Here is a 21,431-nt window from a genome sequence, read left to right on the forward strand (position 1 = left end):
ACGTTCATCATCCATTCTTGAAAATTGCAATAAATTAATAAGAACGGGGTTTAACATTTCCCGTATAATAACTCATAATTACTGCACCTTTCATGATTGTGTTAATGTTAATTAAACATCAAGTTGTTTGATTATATATGAGAAATTTTAACCACAAATAAATTGTCTTAATATATGGAGAGACTTAAAATTCAATTCTCAAAGTAAAAATATAGAATTGGGATACTATGTGGATCTCAAGTTGAATAAAAAAAAAAAAAAGTTATACGTGAAATTTCGATATTTTTTTATTAATACTTAATATAATCCAATTTTGAAAAATGAAGTGTACATTGTAACATAATCGAAGATGACGATAATACCTAGCATAACTTATGGTCGTCGGATGACACGAATGCCACAACATTGTCATATCAACCTTATTCTCATTATGTATTTATTTTTAGCCAAACTTTTATTAACTTAAAAGAATGAATTAACCGACTAGACTCACATAAGAATCAATCTAAAACTTTAAAAACTTGATATGTTTATTTTAATTTATCTCATAATTCGTCGATTTATCGTCATCCTATGGTTATGTTGATTTTTAGAGTTACGATTTAAGTTGATTTATTACTATTTTCAGGGGCAGCACAATACTAAAGACTAGTCCAGCTAAGGACTAGTGTTAATCAACATCACATCATCAAAACACCATCCAAAGAGTCAAAGACTAGTCCCCCTAAATCAACCCAATGTTAATAAGCATACGTTGCATGCTTGTTTGAGTAATAGCAATGAGATTCCCCAATATCATGCTAACAATAGCTAGGATTTCCAGAAGAAGATGTCATTCGTTTGATGAGAAATAAAAGGAATATCGAAAATTCGAGTGACTAAAGCTGAAGCAGCTACTTTCGAAGTAACAGAAAGAAAAGCAACAACTGGAGTGGGAGAGTTAGAGTCGAAAAGAGGATTCCTCACTTCTTTCTCTCATTCAAAATCGTGCACGAGACTTTCATCTCACACGGCTCCTAAGTGATAAAAGAAAGAAGAAAGTCTTGTAGACACTTTTTAATTTTTACACTTACAGTTTTTAGGAAAAAAAACAAAATGCAACAAATACTCGTCTTTATGGAAACGAGTGACACAAGAACGAATTCAAGAACAAGTCAAAGCCATAGTGTTCACTCGTTCTCGGATGACGGATGAAGGACGACATAATTGGGTAGCTTCTCATTAGTTTTACAACTTTTTATTAGTTTTATCTATACCTACGTATAAAAAAATAGCCCTCTTTATTTTTGGAAATGTTGAAAGTTACTCTATGCAATATGACAAATATACCCCTACTCTTTTACTAAATCATTAGCTTCTTTATTCACTAATTTAATTGTCCCACTAAAATACTTAAAATACCCTTAATTAAATAAATTACACAACCAGTCTCTCAAATATTAAAATAACTACATTAACCATTATTGATTACACTTACATCAATAGCCTACAACACTCGTCGTCATCACCATCAATCGCCGCCACCACCTGTCACCACCGCATTACCGCCACCGCATTATGCGAGCACCATGCTAGTCCTGTCATTAGTTGGATGATTTCGGACAACATTGTTTAAAGTTCTTAAGTTTTGTTACACAAAGTATTTTTGTAAACTATATTTAGCATAAATAAACATACATAAAAATACATCGATAATAATAATATTGACTAACTTTTAGTTATTAGAAAAATAAATAACTTGAAAAACTAATATAGTATATAATCGCACAACTAAGAAAACTTTTATAACAATGTCTACATAAAATTTATAATTTCTGGACCCTTCTGAATTTCTGATTACACATACATATATATTAACCCGCACACATATACATATTAGTACAATATTATAAAAATAAAGTAAAAATGCAAATGTCGATCTTACATTTCAGAACGAAAGGACTTGGCCGTGAATGTTTTTATTAAAGAACTAACCAATCGTGCGTCTTCACGGTTCGGTTAGCTAGAAATTTCAAACCATTTTTTAGGTTTCGGTTTGATTCGGTTAGTTAGAAATTATGAACTGTTAAGTTCGGTTACCCGAAAAAGTCAGTTAATTTCGATTTTATTTTCGGTTAACCATTTATTAAAGTTATGCTAATATAAAGTTTAAGTTTTAATTACAATAGTCAATTTACATTGCATTAATTAATTTTTTTTTATATATAATAGTTATTTAACTACATTAATATTTTGTTTTATAAATAAATATACATTTTATCTAATTGTGATGTCTTTTATATGATATTACTAATGTTTTTGATAAATATCTTAAACAAAGTTAACAACTTTTCTTAAAAAGAGTATATATATAAGAAAATTACTTATAATATTCAAAATTAATTATAGATTGTGAAAGAAAGTTAGTAAAATTGTTAATATCTTAGACAAAAAATACAAAAATTTAGCTAAAGAGATATGTAAATGATGTATTTAAGGAATACATATATGTGTAAATATACATATATATGATTATATGTAGGTATATATCAAAATTCGGTTCGGTTAACCGCGAGTGATTAATATTGAAAACCGTAACCGAACCGTTACACTTCGGTTTTTATGTTTTCGGTTTTTTCGGGTTTCAATTATTTTCGGTTTCGGTTTTTTCGGTTTCGGATCACGCAGTTCGGACCGGTTTTTCGGTTTTCCGGTTCATTTCTTACACCCCTAGTCTTCACATTTCGAATAAAAAAGATTTGTATATGCCGTTCAATAAAATAAAATAAAATGTACATGTTGTTCAAGAAAATATCAAATTTTTTTTTTGTAGATATCAAAAGTATTTTATAGCCGTCATACAAGGCATGCCATATAGATGCTCTTTCACAGCAATCATAATCATGACATATTTGTTATCCCCAATGAAGGTTAACTTGTTGGTAGTTTGTTTGTTTGTAGGATCATCATGATAGGTAAATCTTTAATTTGAATGTAGGATAATCTTTCACGGCAATGATGTAAATCTTTAGCACCCTATAGCTACTCTTTTTCCCCCTTTATTTTTTATTACCTTTTAATTTAAAAGATGATTCGTACCGTAAACTTTATCTAAACTTAGATACTGTCACATTAAAAAAAGTTACAGATTAAATCTTTAAATTTGATAAACATACATAACCCTTCTGCATTTTACATAAACCCCTTTGAATTTTACATAACCTCCCTTACTTTATATAAGATAGGTACTGCATGCTTTACTTAACATTTTCCCTAATTTTAATTGCTAAAAATTTGAATATGTTTACGGAAACCCAATATGATTTGAAAATTTTTGAATATATGCTACTAGGAAAAATTAAACTCAACTTACGGTAAGATTTTGTTGATTTCTTTTCCGACTAAATGTTCATAACAAAACTTCATGTTACAATTTTGTCAAATTAAATATGTTGATTATAATTTTGACCACACTTTATTAATCACATGTAAGTTTTGTTTTTTCCCGTCTATTATATCATTATATAGCGTTTATTTCATCTTAAAAATAATTGTTTATGTAGATTATTAGCAGTTTCATATGATTATTAGTTCATCATGAATCATAATTGATTTTTCAAGAGACAATCAGCTAAAATTAAGAATGAAAGTGATGAAAGGATTGTTACCACTAAATGGAACTACTAGTATTATTAACTTGATGAAATAGAGATGCTGTAATTGTTCACAAGCTGAAGTACTATAATATATACTCGCTAATGATTAAGAGAGAAAGTAATTTAAAATATCTTACTTACTGGTTCAAATATTATAGGTAACTAATTTAACTAAAAATAACTATAATTAACATTGAGTAGCGCAAGGTAGTTATCAGATCAGAATCAAAACATGTACCATATTAGATCAAACCAGATGATCGAAAAAATAGGAAAAAAAAAAAGAACCCTAAAAACTAGCTAGTATTGGATCAAGCACGCTTGGGTTGGCTTGTGTATGGGTCGGCTTTAACCAACTTGAACCATTTTAATGGGCTATTGCTAGGCAACTTCGATCTACTGGGATAAAACTTGTAAGAATTTTTGTTGGGGTTTGCTAATGCGCTTATTGAATAAACAAATCAAAACACAAGCAAACAATCACTGTATTTCAGCAATACATGAATAATGAACCACCATCATCACAAACAACTACCGCCACACCATTCTTTAGCCACCAACATCGTCATTTGGTGGTAACAAATCCCATTAACTCCCACATCATTTATTTGGTCCTACAAAACCATAACATGGTCAGGGCTAGGTGGTATAGCAGGTGATATCAAAACATACATCCCAATAGTACTAGCATGACATTTTATCCAACTTAATCTTTGCACTACACTTATATTCACAACCTTATTTTATATACTGAATAGGCTAAATACAACCCATAAGGTTACATTTAAAGTGTTGAAATAAGTTATAACTTTCATATCAAAAGTTCATCTTTTAAAGTTTTATGATAAATTTATAACTATTTAATGTACATTAATGAAAGCTTTATATAATATAGCGTTGTGCTTTTTGAGGCATGCAATGAAATCCATTGCTTCTGTCTCTATATTTGAACAACATGTGCTCACTTTTTCCTCCATTCTCTGGCCAACTAACTTTTTTTACAGTTTCTCAGAGGTATCTAACACTATTCTATTCTAGATAACCACTAAACTAAAATGTCTTTAAACCCTAATATGTGGGTAGTAGTATATATGTGGATCTGGATATTTATCTTCCAATGGTCATTAAGTTACATAAATAACACATCAAATATTATATTATGGGTTTATTCCATAAAAAGGTAGCCTATTTACACGAAATTCCTATTAAAGGTAACCTATTTTGTTTTCGTTTATTTAAAGGATCCTATTTTCAAAAAAATCCTAGTAAAGGGTATATCGATAGTTTTTGACAGACGGAGCTCGTTAAGTGCCACGTCACCGATGCCACGTCATCCGTTTTGATGACGTGGCACTTGACTTTGACCGACTCATATATATATATATATTGAAATTAGGACGGTCAAAGTCAAGTGTCACGTGTCGGTCAAAGTCAAGTGTCACGTCATCAAAACGGTATACCCTTTATTAGAATTTTTTTTAAAATAGGATCCTTTAAATAGACGAAAACAAAATAGGTTACCTTTTTATGCAATGTCCCTTATATTATTACATTACTATAAGGGAAAGGGTGTAATCGATTATTTTCTCGAATCTTTTCATCGGCACATTCGACACTACAATTGCCTTACACCATCTTTTACGACTCGAAACGGGTAATAGCATCGGTTATTTATACCGGCTATATGGTTCCGACACTTGTGAATGTTGGGAGTGTGCTTTATGACCTTTTTATTTCTCGGTTGCAATGCTAACAAAGTTTTCGCCGGAGACATAATCATAAATTGAGAATTTTCAATTTTGGGGCTAATATTGTATTTTTCTAGACTACTATTGCTAGAATCAATGTGTGAATCGATTTGCTGATGCTCTTCAATGTACACCATTACTATTCCGGCGAGATCTGAAACCCCTTTGTACTTTTTCGACAAACCTTTTAATCTCCGTTTGAGGGGTTTTCAAGGGTGTCAGTTTTTGGGGTTTGTATCTATTTGTTTGAGGTATGCATCTACTTGTTTGGAGGTTTCTTTTCATCATCGGCCACTGCGCTAACACTTATCCAGTGACCCCTTTTTTTGGAATTTTCGGTCACTGCTGTTGCTATATGATACTGCTATTGGTTTTATATGTTTATATGTTACTACTGCTTATGTATATTTGTTGCTTATAAATTGTTGTTATTACTATGTGATTAATTTGGTAGTGTTAATATTGCTGTAGCATTGATGGAATCTTTGTTCCGATGTAGGGTTATCGTTTTTTGTTCCATTAAAGCAATAATGGTTGGAAATCATGGTGTTACTACTGATGATGATATCGTTGAACAATTAGGTTGCCGGTTTTACGTTCCATAGACGATGATGATTACAATGTTCGTAAAAATGGGACTCAGATGATCTGGGACGTATCCTGATGGGGTAAGTTTCCGGTTTGACAGTTATGGAGTCTTCGATTTCGGAATTCCCAACCCTCAATTTCTAAGCCCTTATTTGTTTACAAAAATATTTTTTAGTTTATGTTTTCTGACAACTTTCACAAAATTCGGTCATGTTTTTATTCCCTGATTTGGATAGTTTTGACACCACACTTTGATTTTTGACAAGTTTTGGCACATATGAAAATTTTAATGTGTACCCGTGGCACATTATGATTGATCAAATTTCCTTGCCAAAACTTTATCAATTATCAGTTAACAAGTTTTGAAACTACACTTTTATCCATAATACATAGGTATCAATTAGATGGATAAGCTTCGTTTGAAAGACTTGCATGGGTGTCTATTATGGGAATTCCTCTTCATCTGAATATGACTGAAGTGATCAAACAAATTGGTAATAGAATCGGAAAAGTGATGGAACTCCCCCAGTCTCTAACCTCTGAAGCTAATTTATCGAGATGCACCTGTGGAATACTTGTCGGGGATGGATGCCCGATCAATACTTCGATGACCCTTAAGTGGAAGGATAAATTGTTTAAAATATGGATTGTTGAAAGATCCATCGACTGGTGTCCGTTGCAGTCTGTTGGGATGCCCGGTAATGTATCTGGACCTGAAGGTATACTACCTGAAGCTATCGTTGGTGACGGTGGTCAGGTAGGGGCAATTGAAAGGTCACCGGTCGAAAGAGTTGAGGATGGGAGAGGCTTGCATGGGAAATCGGAGAATGTCTCAAAGCATGTTGAAGATCTTAATTTTCCCATGCAGATTAATGATGAGGTGAGTCCTTTTGAATCTACTTCGGTTCCTGCGTCATGTGTGGACCACAAAATGGCTGGACTTAAAAAAGATAGTAAAAAGGTTAAAAGGTTTTTTTCAAAGAAAAAGAATTACAAGAATAAAAAAGATTCTTTTATGGACTCTTGGGCCAATTTGCTTAAGGAACCCAACTCTAGGCCTAAAAAACGACAAAGAGAGGAAACATGTATTGGGCTTAATGAACTGGTTGATGCTCCCTGTGTGAGAGATAATTCGGGTCCTGGGCCTAATCTCGAGGGTCAAGATAATGAACCGTCTGCTCCATTTGGGGTTCATTCTTTGAGACCTAATTTTTCGAGGGAACACAATTTGGACTCTTCCCATACGGAAGAGATAATGGAGGAAGTCGAAGAAGGCGAGATCCAGGCTAATATCAATACTAATGTTGAGATGGTGCAAGAGGTTAAAGCTACGATGGTGATGGGTGACCTTGTAGGTGTTGATCTCCATGACGCCTCAGAGAAAGTTGAAGAGGCTATTGTTATTGAAGGTATTAATGTTGTTCCTTTATGAATTGCTTATCTATAAACATTAGAGGCTTGGGGGGAGTGGGAAACCGGGTTGGATTCAAGGTATTAAAAATAAAGAAAGAGTAAAATTTATTTCTTTTCAAGAAACTCAATGTCAGTCGGTTTCAGAGTCGCTAATTAGAAGTTATTGGGGTAATTCTAGTATGGAACGGGAGTGCGTGGAATCATCAGGATGGTCTGGTGGTCTCATTTGTATATGGGACTGTAGGTTTTTCAAGAAGATGGATATTTTTAAAGATTCAAATTTTATTGTTGTGAAAGGAAAAATTAAAGGGAGTGATGAGATTTTCTTTATGATGAATGTGTATGCACCACAAAAGTTGAGGGATAAAAAGATTTTATGGGAGAAAATTACTGATCTTAGGAAGGCTCATGAGGGTTTGTGGATGGTTATGGGAGATTTTAACGCAGTCAGAATTCCAGAAGATAGACAAGGGTCGATTTTCAACCCGTCGTGTGCAAGGGTGTTTAATAACTTCATCCATGAATCTGACTTGTATGAATATGAGATGAAAGGGAACCCTTTCACTTTCTTAAAGGAGGATTGTGGTCGATTTAAATTCAGTAAAATTGATATGATATTTGTTTGTAAAGAATTCTTAGATAATTGGCCGATGGCATGCTTAAGAGCGTTACCACGCTTTCTGTCTGATCATAATCCTCTCCTTCTAGCTGTTAAGGAGTTTAATTATGGACCAAAGCCGTTCCATTTTTTTAGCTCTTGGTTAGACAGGAAAGATTTTGATGATGTGGTTAAGGATAACTTGGAGTCATTTGTTTTTGTTGGGCCTGCTGATTGCAGATTGTTGTTGAAATTTAAACATTTGCGGTCAGACATCATTAAGTGGAGGAATGAAAATCAGATTAAGGAAGGTGAAGAATTGGATAAATGTAGGATTGAGCTCGAGGAAATCGATATGCTTATGGAGAGTAGAGATCTAGATGAAGATGAGTGTTGGATCAGAACGGAATGTCAAACCAGAATTATGGAAATTGAAGAAGCCAAGGCAAAAGATCTTAAACAACAGTCTCGTATTAAGTGGGCAATCAATGGAGATGAAAAGTCACGCTTCTTTCACGGTTTCATCAATAAAAGGAAAAATGTCAATGCAATTCTTGGTCTCTTAATTAATGATGAATGGGTGGAGAAACCTAATTTGGTCAAGAAGCAGGTTTATAATTTCTTTCGGGAGAAGTTCAAGGAAGAATGGGTGGACCGCCCCAAGATGGCCAATTGGACAGGCCCAACGCTCTCTAACGATGATGCTGCCAGCCTCGTGGTCGATGTTACTGCTGCTGAAATTAAAAAGGCCTTCTTTGACTACGGAGATGATAAAGCCCCTGGGCCTGATGGCTTTAATTTTAGATTCATCAAGCGTTATTGGGCGTTACTAGAAGCTGATTTAGTAAACCTTCTTAACGAATTTTGTGTCGCAGGTAACATTAATAGGGGATGTGGGTCTTCTTTCATTACACTCATCCCCAAAGTGAAAGATCCGGGAGACTTAAATAACTATAGACCTATTAATCTTGTGGGGATTATAAGCAAAACGATCTCCAAGGTCCTTGCAAGTAGACTCAAAAAGGTGATTGGCACGATCGTTTCTTCTAATCAAACTGCTTTTCTTAGTGAGAGGTGTATTGTCGATGGCCCACTACTCCTCAATGAAGTTATATCTTGGGCAAGGAAGAAGAATAGGAAGATGTTTATTTTGAAGATTGATTTTGCCAAAGCATACGACAACGTTAATTGGAGAAATTTAATTGATGTTGTAAAGAAGATGGGATTTCCGAAAAAGTGGTGTAAATGGGTGTATGGTATTTTGTCTTCTGCGAGATCCTCTGTGCTTGTAAATGGTTCCCCCACCTTTGAATTTCAATGTTACAAAGGAATGAGACAAGGTGATCCGCGAGCACCTTTCTTATTTATTATTGTTATGGAAGCATTGACGGTTATGTTTAATAAGGCCACCGAGGCGGGAGCGATTCATGGAGTCGAGATGGGGAATAATTGTCCTCCCCTTTCTCATATGCTATATGCTGATGATTGCGTGATCTTGGGGGAATGGGCTGAAGATAACCTCGTTAATGTGGCCAGGATTCTTCGGATTTTTAATTTGTGTTCTGGACTTAAAATTCACCTTGGTAAGTCGAACTTATATGGAGTTGGGGTTGATGATGCTGAGATTTCTAGTATGGCCGCCCGGATTAATTGTGGAGCGGGTTCTTTCCCATTTAAACACCTTGGTATTCCTATTGGGGCCAACATGAACAGAATTGTCAATTGGAACTTCTTATTTGATATTTTTGAAGCAAGATTAGCACGGTGGAAGGCGGTGAGCCTCTCTATGGCAGGTAGAATCACGTTGATCAAGTCAGTTATGGAGAGCCTCCCAACATATTACTTGTCTATTTTTAAGGCTCCTGTGAGTGTGTTGGAGGGGTTGGAGAAGATCATCAGAAAGTTCTTGTGGGGTGGTTCGGATTCAGTGAAGAAAATTCATTGGGTTTCGTGGGATAGGGTTGCCTCTCCTATTAATAAGGGAGGTTTGGGGCTGAGCAGATTGAAAGATGCTAATTCGGCCCTATTGGTGAAGTGGGTATGGAGGTACAAAAACGAGCCTAACAGTCTTTGGAGGAAAGTTATTGATGTTTTGCATAGTACCAAAAGAGGTTGGAGTGTGTTGCCGGTCAACAACTTTGTGACTGGTAATTGGAAAAACATTGTCAAAGAGGCTGCCTCGTTGAAGGTGGCCAACTTGGGAGTGTTCCAGAGAGTAAAAGGGGAAATTGGAGATGGCAGGGAGATCCGTTTTTGGCTGGACTGTTGGATATGCAAAGACCCTCTCAAGGTTAGGTTCCCTACTTTGTTTAGGTTTGATAAACAAAAGAAAGCTGTGGTTGCGGACATATTCGATGATGCTACGGGCAATTTCAATGGGCTGGGGTATTGGGTCAGTACATCTGTCTCTATGGTGGAGCAAAGTGAAAGGGAGGGATTATCCAGATTACTCCAAGACGTCAATTTACATGATAGGAAGGATAAATGGATGTGGGATGGTGGAAAAGATAAGGTGTTCACTGTGCGGGCGATGAAAGAGCTGCTGACCAGTAACAGAGACTTCAACGAAAGGTATATTTTTGACTGGTGTAAATGGGTACCGAAAAAGTATAATATCTTTATTTGGAGGGCGGTCATGGAACGTATACCCACCATGGCAGCTCTCCAAGTCCGTAACTGTAGGTTTGGTGACTCGAGCTGTGTGCTTTGTGGTGAAGATAATGAGACTGCCCAACATATTTTTTGTGAATGTGGGGTCGCAGCAGAGGTTTGGCAAGCTGTGAAGGAGTGGTGTCGAACAACCCCTTTCATGGTGTTTGAGATCAGAGACCTTATCGAATTTCAAGAGCAACCGGGGAAGAACAAGGTTGAGAAATTGGCTCTCAAAGGTATAATTTTCATCAGCTTCTGGTGTATCTGGAAGGCAAGGAACGAGAAGATTTTTGAGAACAAGTCTATTAATGGGTCGAGTATTGTTCTCAATATTAAGTCCTTGGGTTTTTTGTGGTTCAAGAAAAGATCTAAGTTTAAGTCTATTTCTTGGAGGGATTGGCTTTCTTTCAAGTTGGTGTAAATTTGTATCTGTAATTCTTTGTTGCCGACGATTTGTCAAGACTTTATTAATAAAAGTTACCTTTAAAAAATAAAAAATAAAAAACTAGAAATTGATTCATTTCTCTCTAAACACCTTTTATTTGGGTGTCATCAATATCCAATATCATATATGCCACATTTAAAAGAACAAAACAACTTAAAAGAAAGATTCATGTGTTTTGTTTGGTAGTACATGTCTTATAATTATAAAATCACCAAATTTGCCTTTTTAACTCAATTCATATTTTCTCAAAAAGAAAAAGAGAAAAACAATAAGTAGATATGTTTGCCATTAGCTATCCAATATCACTTCCATTTTTCTGCTCCAATTCCTCTCTACAATAAAAACAATTCCCATTTTTACAATTTTCATGCGTATTCTTATCAAAACAAAAATATAATTTTTTTTACAAAACATGGTGTCATTTGCAGTCAAAATCTTGATTTAAAAAAGCCACATTTTCCAGAGTAACTGAAAAAGTCCAATAGCCAGTAACAGCAGCTTATTGGGTAATTTAAATTTCAAATCTCAGGTAAGTTCAAAAAGCTCAAAACTTTATCATTATTTGCTGTTTTCTGCTTCTGCATTTATGTGGATTTTGTGAAATATTGCAAGAAAATTGAAAGTATTTAATTGGGTATATGAGTTTATGCATTTTTCTTTGTATGATAATGTAATATGCTATATTGCTATTTTTTGTGTTTTTTCTTATTGGGTTATTGAGAAATTGTGTAAAGTTTCTAATTTTCTTTTTTACAAGTGAATCCCTATCTGTATAATTTATATTGCATGACCATATGTTATGATTATATGTGTATTTTTCTGAGCCTGATTTTGTTGGCTTTCTAATTTGCTATTGTTATAGTTATGTTTGGATTTTGACTTAAAAAAGCATGTTTGATATTGACATTTTTTTTTATAGAATTGTATGGTCCAAACTCCAAAGGTTAGGATTTGAAGATAGAGACATTTTGGTTATATACAATAAGTTTCATAAGGTTAAACTTGTGTTTTTTTTTTTTTTTTTGGTTTTTAAGTTAAGAACCAATCAGGGTTTGTATTTGAGCAAGATTTGGTACTTTTGTGTTTTAAGGATTGTATGCCAAATTTTGCCCAAAAAGAATGTGGGAATCTGCTTTCATGACAGAAAGGGAATGGGTGTGTAATTGTCAAGATTTTGGTATACAGTGCATTTTAGCAACTTTTTTGTATTCAGATTAGCACAAGTATTCAAAAAGATATATTCTTGACTGCTCTTTAGTATTTTTCTTTAGAATTAAGTAATATAAAACTATTAACATGAACTGATTCTCGTTGTCTCCTTGCTTTAATCAAGAGCTCTTGATTCTATCAATCTCTTTGTTTATAAACTTCAAAATCAATTATGAACTGTTATCTGACTGAACCCGAGATACCACATAGGCACATACTAGAACTGTGAATAATCAATGGGGGTAATTAAATGTGAATATTTAGAGCAATCCAATACTTGGAGAGAAACGTGCTCTTTATAGGTGCTTCTACATTTACGTTCATAATTGTTTACTCTGAGATGGCAAAATGGATGGGTCAGGTGCGGTGGGCAGCGGGTGATCAAAGTGGGTCTGGTTGGGTTCTTGGAAATCGGAATGCTTGTGTCCAGATTGTTCTGTTTTGAAGAATTAGTCCAATGTGATTACAAATATCTATTATTTGAACAATAGTCTTTTTTTAATAGATTTATTGTAGAGGCTTCAAACATATTAAACGACTTTCCACTTGTTTAACCTATTTATTTTTCAGTTGGCTTCTAGGATGCTAGAGAAAAAAAGTAACTTAATTATCTACTTTGTAAGTAAATGGGTTTAAATAACTACATCCACTTCATTATCTAGATCTTATTATTATGACATTTTCAGAAAATCAAAATTATAATACTCCATTGTGACTTCTAGCAGCAAAAAATAGCTTAATGCACATTAGATACCCCTCAAATGTTACCAATAACCATTTGTCTAATGATCTACAAAACATCATTAATTTTATTGATTATTTGTAGATTTTATTAGAGAAAAACCCTTTTAAATGGAAACACTGTCTTCATCTTCTTCAATGCCGTTTCCAAGAGAACCAGCCAATTATGATGAAATTGCAATGCATCAAAGCTTGCTATTTTCAGACAGTCTTAAGGTACTTTCTTACCCTTTTGCTCTTGTTCTTCAATTATTATATATAAAAGAAACCATTTATATTAAACTTGTTGCATTTCTTTTCAGGATTTAAAGAATCTAAGAAAGCAATTGTACTCAGCTGCTGAATACTTTGAGTTATCATATACCAACGACGGTCAAAAGCAAATGTGAGTAGATTGTGCAGGTTAATTCGCCTCTTTGACATTTGTAAGAAAGCCCATATTATGTTAAATACCACAATTAGAGGTGAGAAAAGGGTGGGTAAGTCAGTGGGTTGGGGAATAACCATCTTTTGGTACTGGCTGAAATGGCTTGCATAGGACAGAAAACTTATTGTATAAGGTTTTAATATAGTTCAGTAATAATTCAATTCGTTATGCTTAACAAAGATACACTTGCACACTTAGAAGGACTTCCAGGTTATTTTGACCCATTGGAGATAAAAATCTAACCTGCATTAATCAATTTATAAGTGAGTGAGTCAAAACGGCCACCTCTAACAATAAATAATAGGTTTGAGCTCAAAAGTAAACATGTACTCTTATCTTTTTCTTGGGGTCAGGCTATAATTAGTCCTTAACAAGGTAATCCATAAGTTCAATCGTGACATTGTCATTTATACAGAATTTCTTATAAATTGGTTCACAGAGTGGTCGACACATTAAAAGATTATGCCATCAAGGCTTTAGTCAATACAGTTGACCATTTGGGAGCTGTTTCTTACAAAGTTAATAATCTAATTGACGAAAAGATTGAAGAAGTTTCTGGAACAGAGATTCAGGTATCATGCATTGAACAGGTACCCTTTGATCTCTTCGTATTAGGTTGATATTGCACTATCTCACTATTGTTACATATACCATGGATCTTTCTTAAAAGCTTGGGGAAAGAATTAGAATTAGAATCATGTAGCGATAACAATTTTTGAAACATGTATAAATTTAGCTGCAAATTGGTGATACTTGAAATGGTAAAACATTGAGATGTAATATGGGGCGGTTGTATCAAAAAGGACCGGGTTGTCCAGCAATTACTCTTCTGTTTATTTAATGTATTTATAAATAAGTATTCGAGTCAAATACAAGTACAATACAAATATAATATAAAATATTCTGAAGAAAGCAATTTACTGGTTGTATGCATTAAGGTACACTTTCGGAGACCTTCTACCTGTTTAACCTATTTGACCGTATACGAATATAACATAACCCAATATTGACCCATTCTTAACTCTAAAGTAAATGGGTCGAATTCCCCATCTTTATAAAATAGTAAAGCTCTTTGCTGTAAATGTGATTTTCTGAAGCATACGCTTAAGAAAAGCATAGTTTTTTCGTTTGGACCAATTTTGATTTTATATCTTTGATGTTGCAGCGACTAAGAACATGCCAGGGGTATTTTGATCATGAAGGCGTTTCCCAACAGTCATTGCTAATAAATATTCCCCAGTACCATAAGAGATACATCTTGCCTGGTACTCTTGACTAGATAGTTATTCCAATGTTTAATTTTTATGTCTTGGATACCCTTTGAGAATGACAAGTTAAAGATTTTTGTGGACCCACATATGTAAATATTGACTTGAAAACTTTCTAGAAATGAAAATGTTACAATACCCACAGGTGGGAGTACTTTTTTTGTGTGTCAGTTTCATTTCCATTCATCTTGTAGTTATTGTGATATTTTCTGATTGATCTTCAGCTGATGAGATGATGCAAGAAAGCACCACCACTATATTAAAACACCAAGAATGCATAGCGGATGATGAAGATGATCTGCATGAACAAAATATTGGTAACGATTCACAATTATTGTTTTGATGATTCCAATTTTGAAACATTTGCTTGAAAACGGGTTTAATGGGCTGAAATACCTAATACGCCTAAAGAGTTCTTTAAGTGTTTTTAATCTCTTAAACCAATTTATTCAAAGATACGAGATTTCGAATGTATAGCTTAATTATCGTTTATAATACATGAACTATTTATGAATTTGAAAATGGATAAAATGAAATGTTAGTTGGTTAACCTAGCTTGTCCTAATGCATTCCCAACCTGTGTGGCCCATCTGTAGCCACCTGTGATTTACATTTTTTGTTATGACCTATGTTGATGGTGCCATGGCAGTTTATAGTTTTCATTGATTTTTGTTTTGGACTCACAGAAGTCGATCAAGCTATGACCAGTAATAAGCCCACAACTTTAGTCAGGTAAAGCTAAAAATAACAACATTGTGTGCATTTGATGGGTATTCTGTTGTCACCATTTTATCAAATTTGCAGAAAAGAACGATCTCCATCTCCTTCTCCACGGACATCCCAACAACCAGAGTTGTTTTCCTTTGCTGGCACAGTTAGAAGAAAAGATATCGGTTAGTATATCCACTTTTTAAGTTCTCTTGATGTGTGTGACGTGTTTCTTAGAGGGGGCAAAATGGGTGGGCTGCATGTTTTGGGTAATGGGTAAAAAAAGGGTTGTGTCAAATTGTGTACTTTATAAAGTATGGGTGTGGTTTTGACTCATAAGCATTTTTTACTCATATTTTTTATTAATTAATTTAAATGTGATTACAGAAACTGTATAATTTTAATAACAAGTTCATTTTTTTATTAAGTCGGTTTTAGGATTTTGTATGCATTAAATGATTAAAATGTATTTTGGTCGAGTTTCAACCCATTTGACCCATCTTATCCACTTGATTTGATCTATTTGAGATTACACGAAACCGTTACCAAGTTATCAACTGATATACAAGTATATGGGCAGAAATTGCTACATGTGGTATTTCTCGTTTGTTTATTTTGATCTGCATACTCATTTACTTGTATTTGATTTTTCTATTTATTTATTCTGATGTTTCAGAGAAGAGACCAGCTTCACCACAGAGATTTCCTCTAGTGCATGCTGGATCTTTTCCGAGCAGGCCAACCACTCCAAACTCAAGAACGAATTCAAGATCTACCAGTCCGAATCTCAGATGGCCTACAAACCCAAGCTCAATCACACGACAACAGGTAAATAACATTAAATTATTCTTTTGTTTGTAAGGATTTACCATGCAGTTTCACCCATTTGGTTCATATTCCTAATCACACCATCTTGCATGTAAAAATGCTCATATTCCGTATTTTGAAAGATTCCCGATTAATCTACCTATTTGCCGGTTATCTTCGTTTACAAGCTAAAAACTAAATTGATGTTAGTACCAACCACCCAGACGTGGTGCACACAATCTGTAATATCATAAGCATGCTTTATTCATGTGTATAATGGCTCCACCATATAACAACCACCCAGACGTTGTTAGTAAACATATATGAACAAGTATTACTTGGCTAAATGTCATCTTTTAAACCAAGTTTGTATCTAAAAGCATATAGGGGATAAACTGGTGCCTGGTGGGTTGGGCAGGTCGAATAATATGCCAAAATGGGTTTGGGTTTTAGTGCTGGTTGATGTGGGTCAGGTTGACCAACACATATTTTTCCACTTTCATAAATATATATAATTTATGTGTGAAATAATCAAATTTATGCCTCTTCAACTCAAATCAACCCGTTTATAAGCGTAAGTGATTGAAATTGTCACCCACTCACTTCTACAAGAAAAGCACAAATTCAATCTTCAACGATGCATTGCTTTTTTCTGTTACCGTCTAATCTCATCTTACAATCTCCTTTTGTTTTGAGTTGACTAATTGCTTCATCTAATGATTCATGTGCAGCATCAAGAGCCTAGGAAATCTGTATCAAAGGAAAGGAATGGTGATCGAGAGATTTGTAAAGAAGCTGACCAGATTCCAAGCAAAAGCAAACGTCTCCTCAAGGCACTGCTCAGTAGACGAAAGTCAAAGAAAGATGAAATGCTTTACACTTACTTGGATGAATACTAGGTGAAAATTGCTTCTTGAATGTAGCTACATATGTGAGACTGTGAGAGCAAGAGGCCCTTTACATCTCTTAGTCTGCCCGATAATTCATGTGTATGTTCTTGTAAGGTTTAATAGCTGCATTATGCACCTCACCTATTATGCATCTCACCTTTGAAAATGGAGATCCGTAGATGTGATTATTAGAAGGAATAGGCATATAGATATATATCCTTAGGTAATTGAAGGTTAATGTATTTTGTGGCATTATATTATAATATCAAATCATTGAAATGCAGCAGTTCCAATATTCTGTCATTTCGTTTGCCTTATTTTTGCGGCAACCTTCTTTCTAGGTAGACTTGCTACCTTGCTTGTATTGTTGCAAACTTTTAGGTTGACCACCGATAAGCGATATATCGAAGATATATCAGGGATATATCGGATTTATCAGGGATATATCGGGAATATATCATTTCGGTAGACCACCGATAAGCGCTATATCGTAGATATATCGGCCGAGATAACCGAGATTTACAACCATGATAATTGATAAAGAATGGGTTTTAAAAAGTCTTAGAATTCTATCTCAGACATCCATTTAATTAAAGACTTAAAGTAGTAGTAGGATAATATACTGTTAAAAGAAAAACTTATTTTAAAGGTGGCACATCTTTACCACGTTTGGTTATATTTTGTAGTTCGACGCCTTCTCAAAAGCCGTCAAAACTCATACTGTCAATATTGTGTATATTGCTTGTGATGCCAACCCATGTTAGCGATTTTTAATTGTTTTAATATTTACACAATCCAAAACTAGTCTTCGAAAACAAAAGAATAAATAAAAATAAAATAAAGAAATAAAATAAAAATACAAAAATGTTCACGAAGGCTATGTGCAAGCAAAGTCTAGCAATAACAAAATTATCACTTCATGTTGAAAACAAGATGCCTCTGCAGAAACATGCAATACGTATGCAAGTACAATAGAAAGTCCAATTTTACAAATGTTAAACATGATATGGTTCCATGCCTATGCCAAATTCTTCTATTGTTTTTGTCGCAAGTGTAAGCACATCCACAAATGCACTATAAGATGCACGAAGAAATCTAGCTTCAACTGCTTCAAAATGCCTGTAATATCAAATTGATGGAATTAAAAATAAACAATTTGCAGATGTTTTTTTCTTGAAATTCAGTGACACAAATCTCAACTTTGTATCATAACAGAGATGAATTTGAACTCACACTAAAAGTTTTCCATTAGATACAGACATCAATCGTCTGACTTTATCTGGCTGCAGCTGCAATTGGGAACATAAAAGTAGTAAGAATAAGCAAAGGTTGTGAACCCTAAGCCTAGACGGTCTAAATAAACGTTACTTTTTTAAAGCGGGCCAAAACGGATAGGTTTACACCTTCGTTTTTCTTAAGACTTGCAAATAATTAACGTCTCAAATACGATGAATAACTATTTTATTAACATGAATAATCAACATTTGGAATAAAACAATTTAGAATTTAGAAGGTTTTTGCATTCTGAATACATCTAGGGTCAGTTTCAACCCATATTCATTTTAATTAACTTTGTTTACCCACTTCACCAATTAGGGGGTAATTATGACTGGAATAGCACCCTTTATTTGCAAACAAATCAAAGTTTGGCACCCCTATAGAGAAGCACTACCTCCTTGTCAACAGCCAGTGCCGAATATATGATGTAAGCCTTTTCTTCAGACTTGTAATCTACTTCTAAATCACTGCCGAATGTATCAAATAATAAGATGAACAGAAAGTTGGTATGCTCGATGTTTATGTTGAACTATATAGTATATATCTTAATTCACAAATCCAAGAAACAAGTTTGACATATTTAACAGATACTATGCATGGTTCCTTAACGTCACACAACAATCCAGTCATATATATACAACATACGAAAACATACCTAAACAATGGTTCCGTGTATGATCATAATTGGCCTAGTTTTGAGAAGCAGAAAAGGTATATACAATATACGTCTTGGAATGTTAGTGTATACTAATTCCTAAGTCACGTAAAGCATTTAATTTTACCAAACAAATTCTCATTCTCCTCAACAATCAGAACATACATTAACAAGTACTAATACAAAGAATTTGACATAACTCTAGACCCTTTATCAAACCAAAAGGTTGAACATCTTACTAAAACCTTACTAGAAGTAAATTGGGGCTATCTATCAAAGATATCGATCTATATATATATTGTCCCAAATGTAACAACTTACAAAGTCCTATCCGTTTTTGCCCCAAAATTACGTCAACATGTTTACAACGACTTGCACGCAGGCATGTAATCAAGTGGTTACATAATGACTCGAATGGCATACCAAGACAAAGAGACAACGAGACCGTCGTCCCAAAACGAAAAGCACATCGATACGCAACTAAACAGCATAAGGGATAAGAGCCAGGCCATGATAAAAGCTCAAAATAGCATCAAATTTTTCGGGCTTTACAGTAAAGAAAATTAGATGGAATTATTGATATAGAGAAGATAGTCAGATAACTGACCAGCTGAAGTCCCATTGAGTGACAACATCATCCATCTTTAACTCTGGAAGCTGCAATACAACAGTGGCATTTCATCAAACAGGTTAAGTGCGTCACTTAATAATGATAATAATAATACAGTCTCAAAAGGAAACTTAAGAGGGAAAATGAGTAAGCAACCAGTTACTGAGGGAAACAAAGTAAAAGGTAAAAAAAAAAAAAAGTGGATTGCTTACTGGTGGAGATGACGACTCTGAAGATAAATTACCGGCAGACCTGATATTGTACCGGCTTACCGCCTTGCTAATGTATATACGTTAGTTATGTAAAATAACTATTATCCTAACACTACTGTATGTACTTTGTTTTCTTAATTAGGAAAAAAATAAAATCCAAATATTTTAAAATATCTTTGGTTTTTTTTTATTTTAAAATTTCTATAAAGATTAAAAAGAAATTGATATGATTTGAAAAAATTTTATAATTATTTTTGTTTTAAAAATATTTTTCTCATATTTTGAATGATTTAAAAAAATTATATTTCATCTATTCTCATTTTTTTTTCTTTTGAAATAAAACTCATAAATATTAATTCGAGCATGAAACTTTTAATTGGTCAAGTTAGGATTGCATAAGTTCAACTTAAACAACCTACAAAGTTGAACTTGTCATCGAAAAACTCGACTTGATTGTAGCCGGCTATTATTGTATTTGAACATGTGAAGGACCTTACCAGACATTTTTCTTTTGAGCTATAACGATTCAAACTAGTTCAAACTCGTTTGAACCGAGTTTAAACATTGTAGTTTTTTTTTTTAATTTAGCCAAGATAAATCATTAAAAATTGTTCGATCAATTTTACAAGGCGATCTTATATATTTTTACAAAAACGTGCTTAATTATTTTCACTTCAAATGGGTTAGACAATAGTCATGCTACCATTAATCGAGTTTGATTCGAACCCGATCACCTCTTTAATTAGGTCCACTGTGTGAGTGTGTGTTATAATCAGAACATGAATGAAAGAAAAAAGATACAAACAAATAAGTATAGTATAAGTCCATATTAAATCGTATTCTTGTTAGTACATCGAAGTTTTGTTTTGCTTGTTAGTCACCAACTTTATTGTGTTAGTGAATCAGATGAAATGAAAGGACTACACGTTGAGGAAAATGAAAGCAATGACAAATATGGGGCTTAGGCATAGGACGAAGTGGACGACCAGCCGAGGTCTGATTTTTTCTTAAAGAGGCCCGTTTTTTTTTATGCATTTATATAAAAATATATGTTATTAGTTAAGTCCGTTACAAATTTTAATAATTATCCAAAAATTAACCAATAATACTTAACAAAAAAAAAAAAACTCACATACCAATTTGTTATAATATTTATCATCGTTTTATATCTTAGTTTATATAATTATAGTTATTGCACCTAACATCTAGGGCCTCTTTTCTTTTCGCGGCCGAGATTTATAATTCCTCAAAGACGGCACTAATGACAAACTAACAACCATGGATTTATTCCAAGCTACGTAATAACGACAGCGGTGATATATCACTATTTTCTAGCCATAGGTAATTAGACATATTTTTCATATCATTATACAATACACATCTTATAATATGAAATATTCTCGACTTTCTCCAAGGATAGGGTATCTATAGAGGCGAATCCAAAAATTTTGTATGTGGGGCACAATAACAAAGATGGTAAAACGAATAAGATAAGTTCTGCGTAAAAAAAAAAAGAAATTTTAGTTATTTAGGTACAGTACCTAAAT

The 21,431-nt window shown here is 33.8% G+C and overlaps 2 protein-coding genes across 3 annotated transcripts; one reads left to right on the top strand and one right to left on the bottom strand.

Moving 5' to 3' along the window:
• The first annotated feature begins 11,347 nt into the window (after positions 1-11,347).
• On the top strand, positions 11,348-17,432 carry LOC122589253 (protein ABIL3-like). 2 transcript variants are annotated; one of them, XM_043761519.1, is made up of 10 exons: positions 11,348-11,608; positions 13,115-13,245; positions 13,332-13,414; positions 13,896-14,046; positions 14,622-14,721; positions 14,949-15,041; positions 15,411-15,456; positions 15,529-15,617; positions 16,109-16,260; positions 16,971-17,432. In XM_043761519.1, exons 2-10 carry the CDS (start codon positions 13,141-13,143, stop codon positions 17,136-17,138), a joined length of 987 nt encoding a protein of 328 aa, XP_043617454.1. In that variant the 5' UTR covers positions 11,348-11,608; positions 13,115-13,140; the 3' UTR covers positions 17,139-17,432. The 2 variants fall into 2 exon arrangements, with proteins under 2 accessions (XP_043617454.1, XP_043617455.1); XM_043761520.1 differs by having other exon boundaries at positions 13,896-14,028.
• Positions 17,433-18,011: 579 nt separating this feature from the next.
• LOC122589668 lies at positions 18,012-19,996 on the bottom strand. Its single transcript, XM_043761984.1, has 5 exons — positions 19,885-19,996; positions 19,670-19,719; positions 18,802-18,874; positions 18,363-18,418; positions 18,012-18,248 (listed from the first exon to the last, which is right to left on the bottom strand). Exons 2-5 carry the CDS (start codon positions 19,702-19,704, stop codon positions 18,125-18,127), a joined length of 288 nt encoding a protein of 95 aa, XP_043617919.1. The 5' UTR covers positions 19,705-19,719; positions 19,885-19,996; the 3' UTR covers positions 18,012-18,124.
• Positions 19,997-21,431: the final 1,435 nt, after the last annotated feature.

This window comes from Erigeron canadensis, chromosome 2 (assembly GCF_010389155.1).
Source record: "Erigeron canadensis isolate Cc75 chromosome 2, C_canadensis_v1, whole genome shotgun sequence".
Classification (NCBI taxonomy): Eukaryota; Viridiplantae; Streptophyta; class Magnoliopsida; order Asterales; family Asteraceae; genus Erigeron; species Erigeron canadensis.

Coding starts and splice junctions, on each gene's coding strand:
- LOC122589253 (XM_043761519.1), top strand. CDS start 13,141: ATGGAAACACTGTCTTCATCTTCTTCAATGCCGTTTCCAAGAGAACCA. Junction 13,246..13,331: donor TATTTTCAGACAGTCTTAAG/GTACTTTCTTAC, acceptor ATTTCTTTTCAG/GATTTAAAGAATCTAAGAAA. Junction 15,618..16,108: donor AGTTAGAAGAAAAGATATCG/GTTAGTATATCC, acceptor CTGATGTTTCAG/AGAAGAGACCAGCTTCACCA.
- LOC122589668 (XM_043761984.1), bottom strand. CDS start 19,704: ATGGATGATGTTGTCACTCAATGGGACTTCAGCTG. Junction 18,875..19,669: donor ACTCAATGGGACTTCAGCTG/GTCAGTTATCTG, acceptor TACATTCGGCAG/TGATTTAGAAGTAGATTACA. Junction 18,419..18,801: donor CACTGGCTGTTGACAAGGAG/GTAGTGCTTCTC, acceptor TCCCAATTGCAG/CTGCAGCCAGATAAAGTCAG.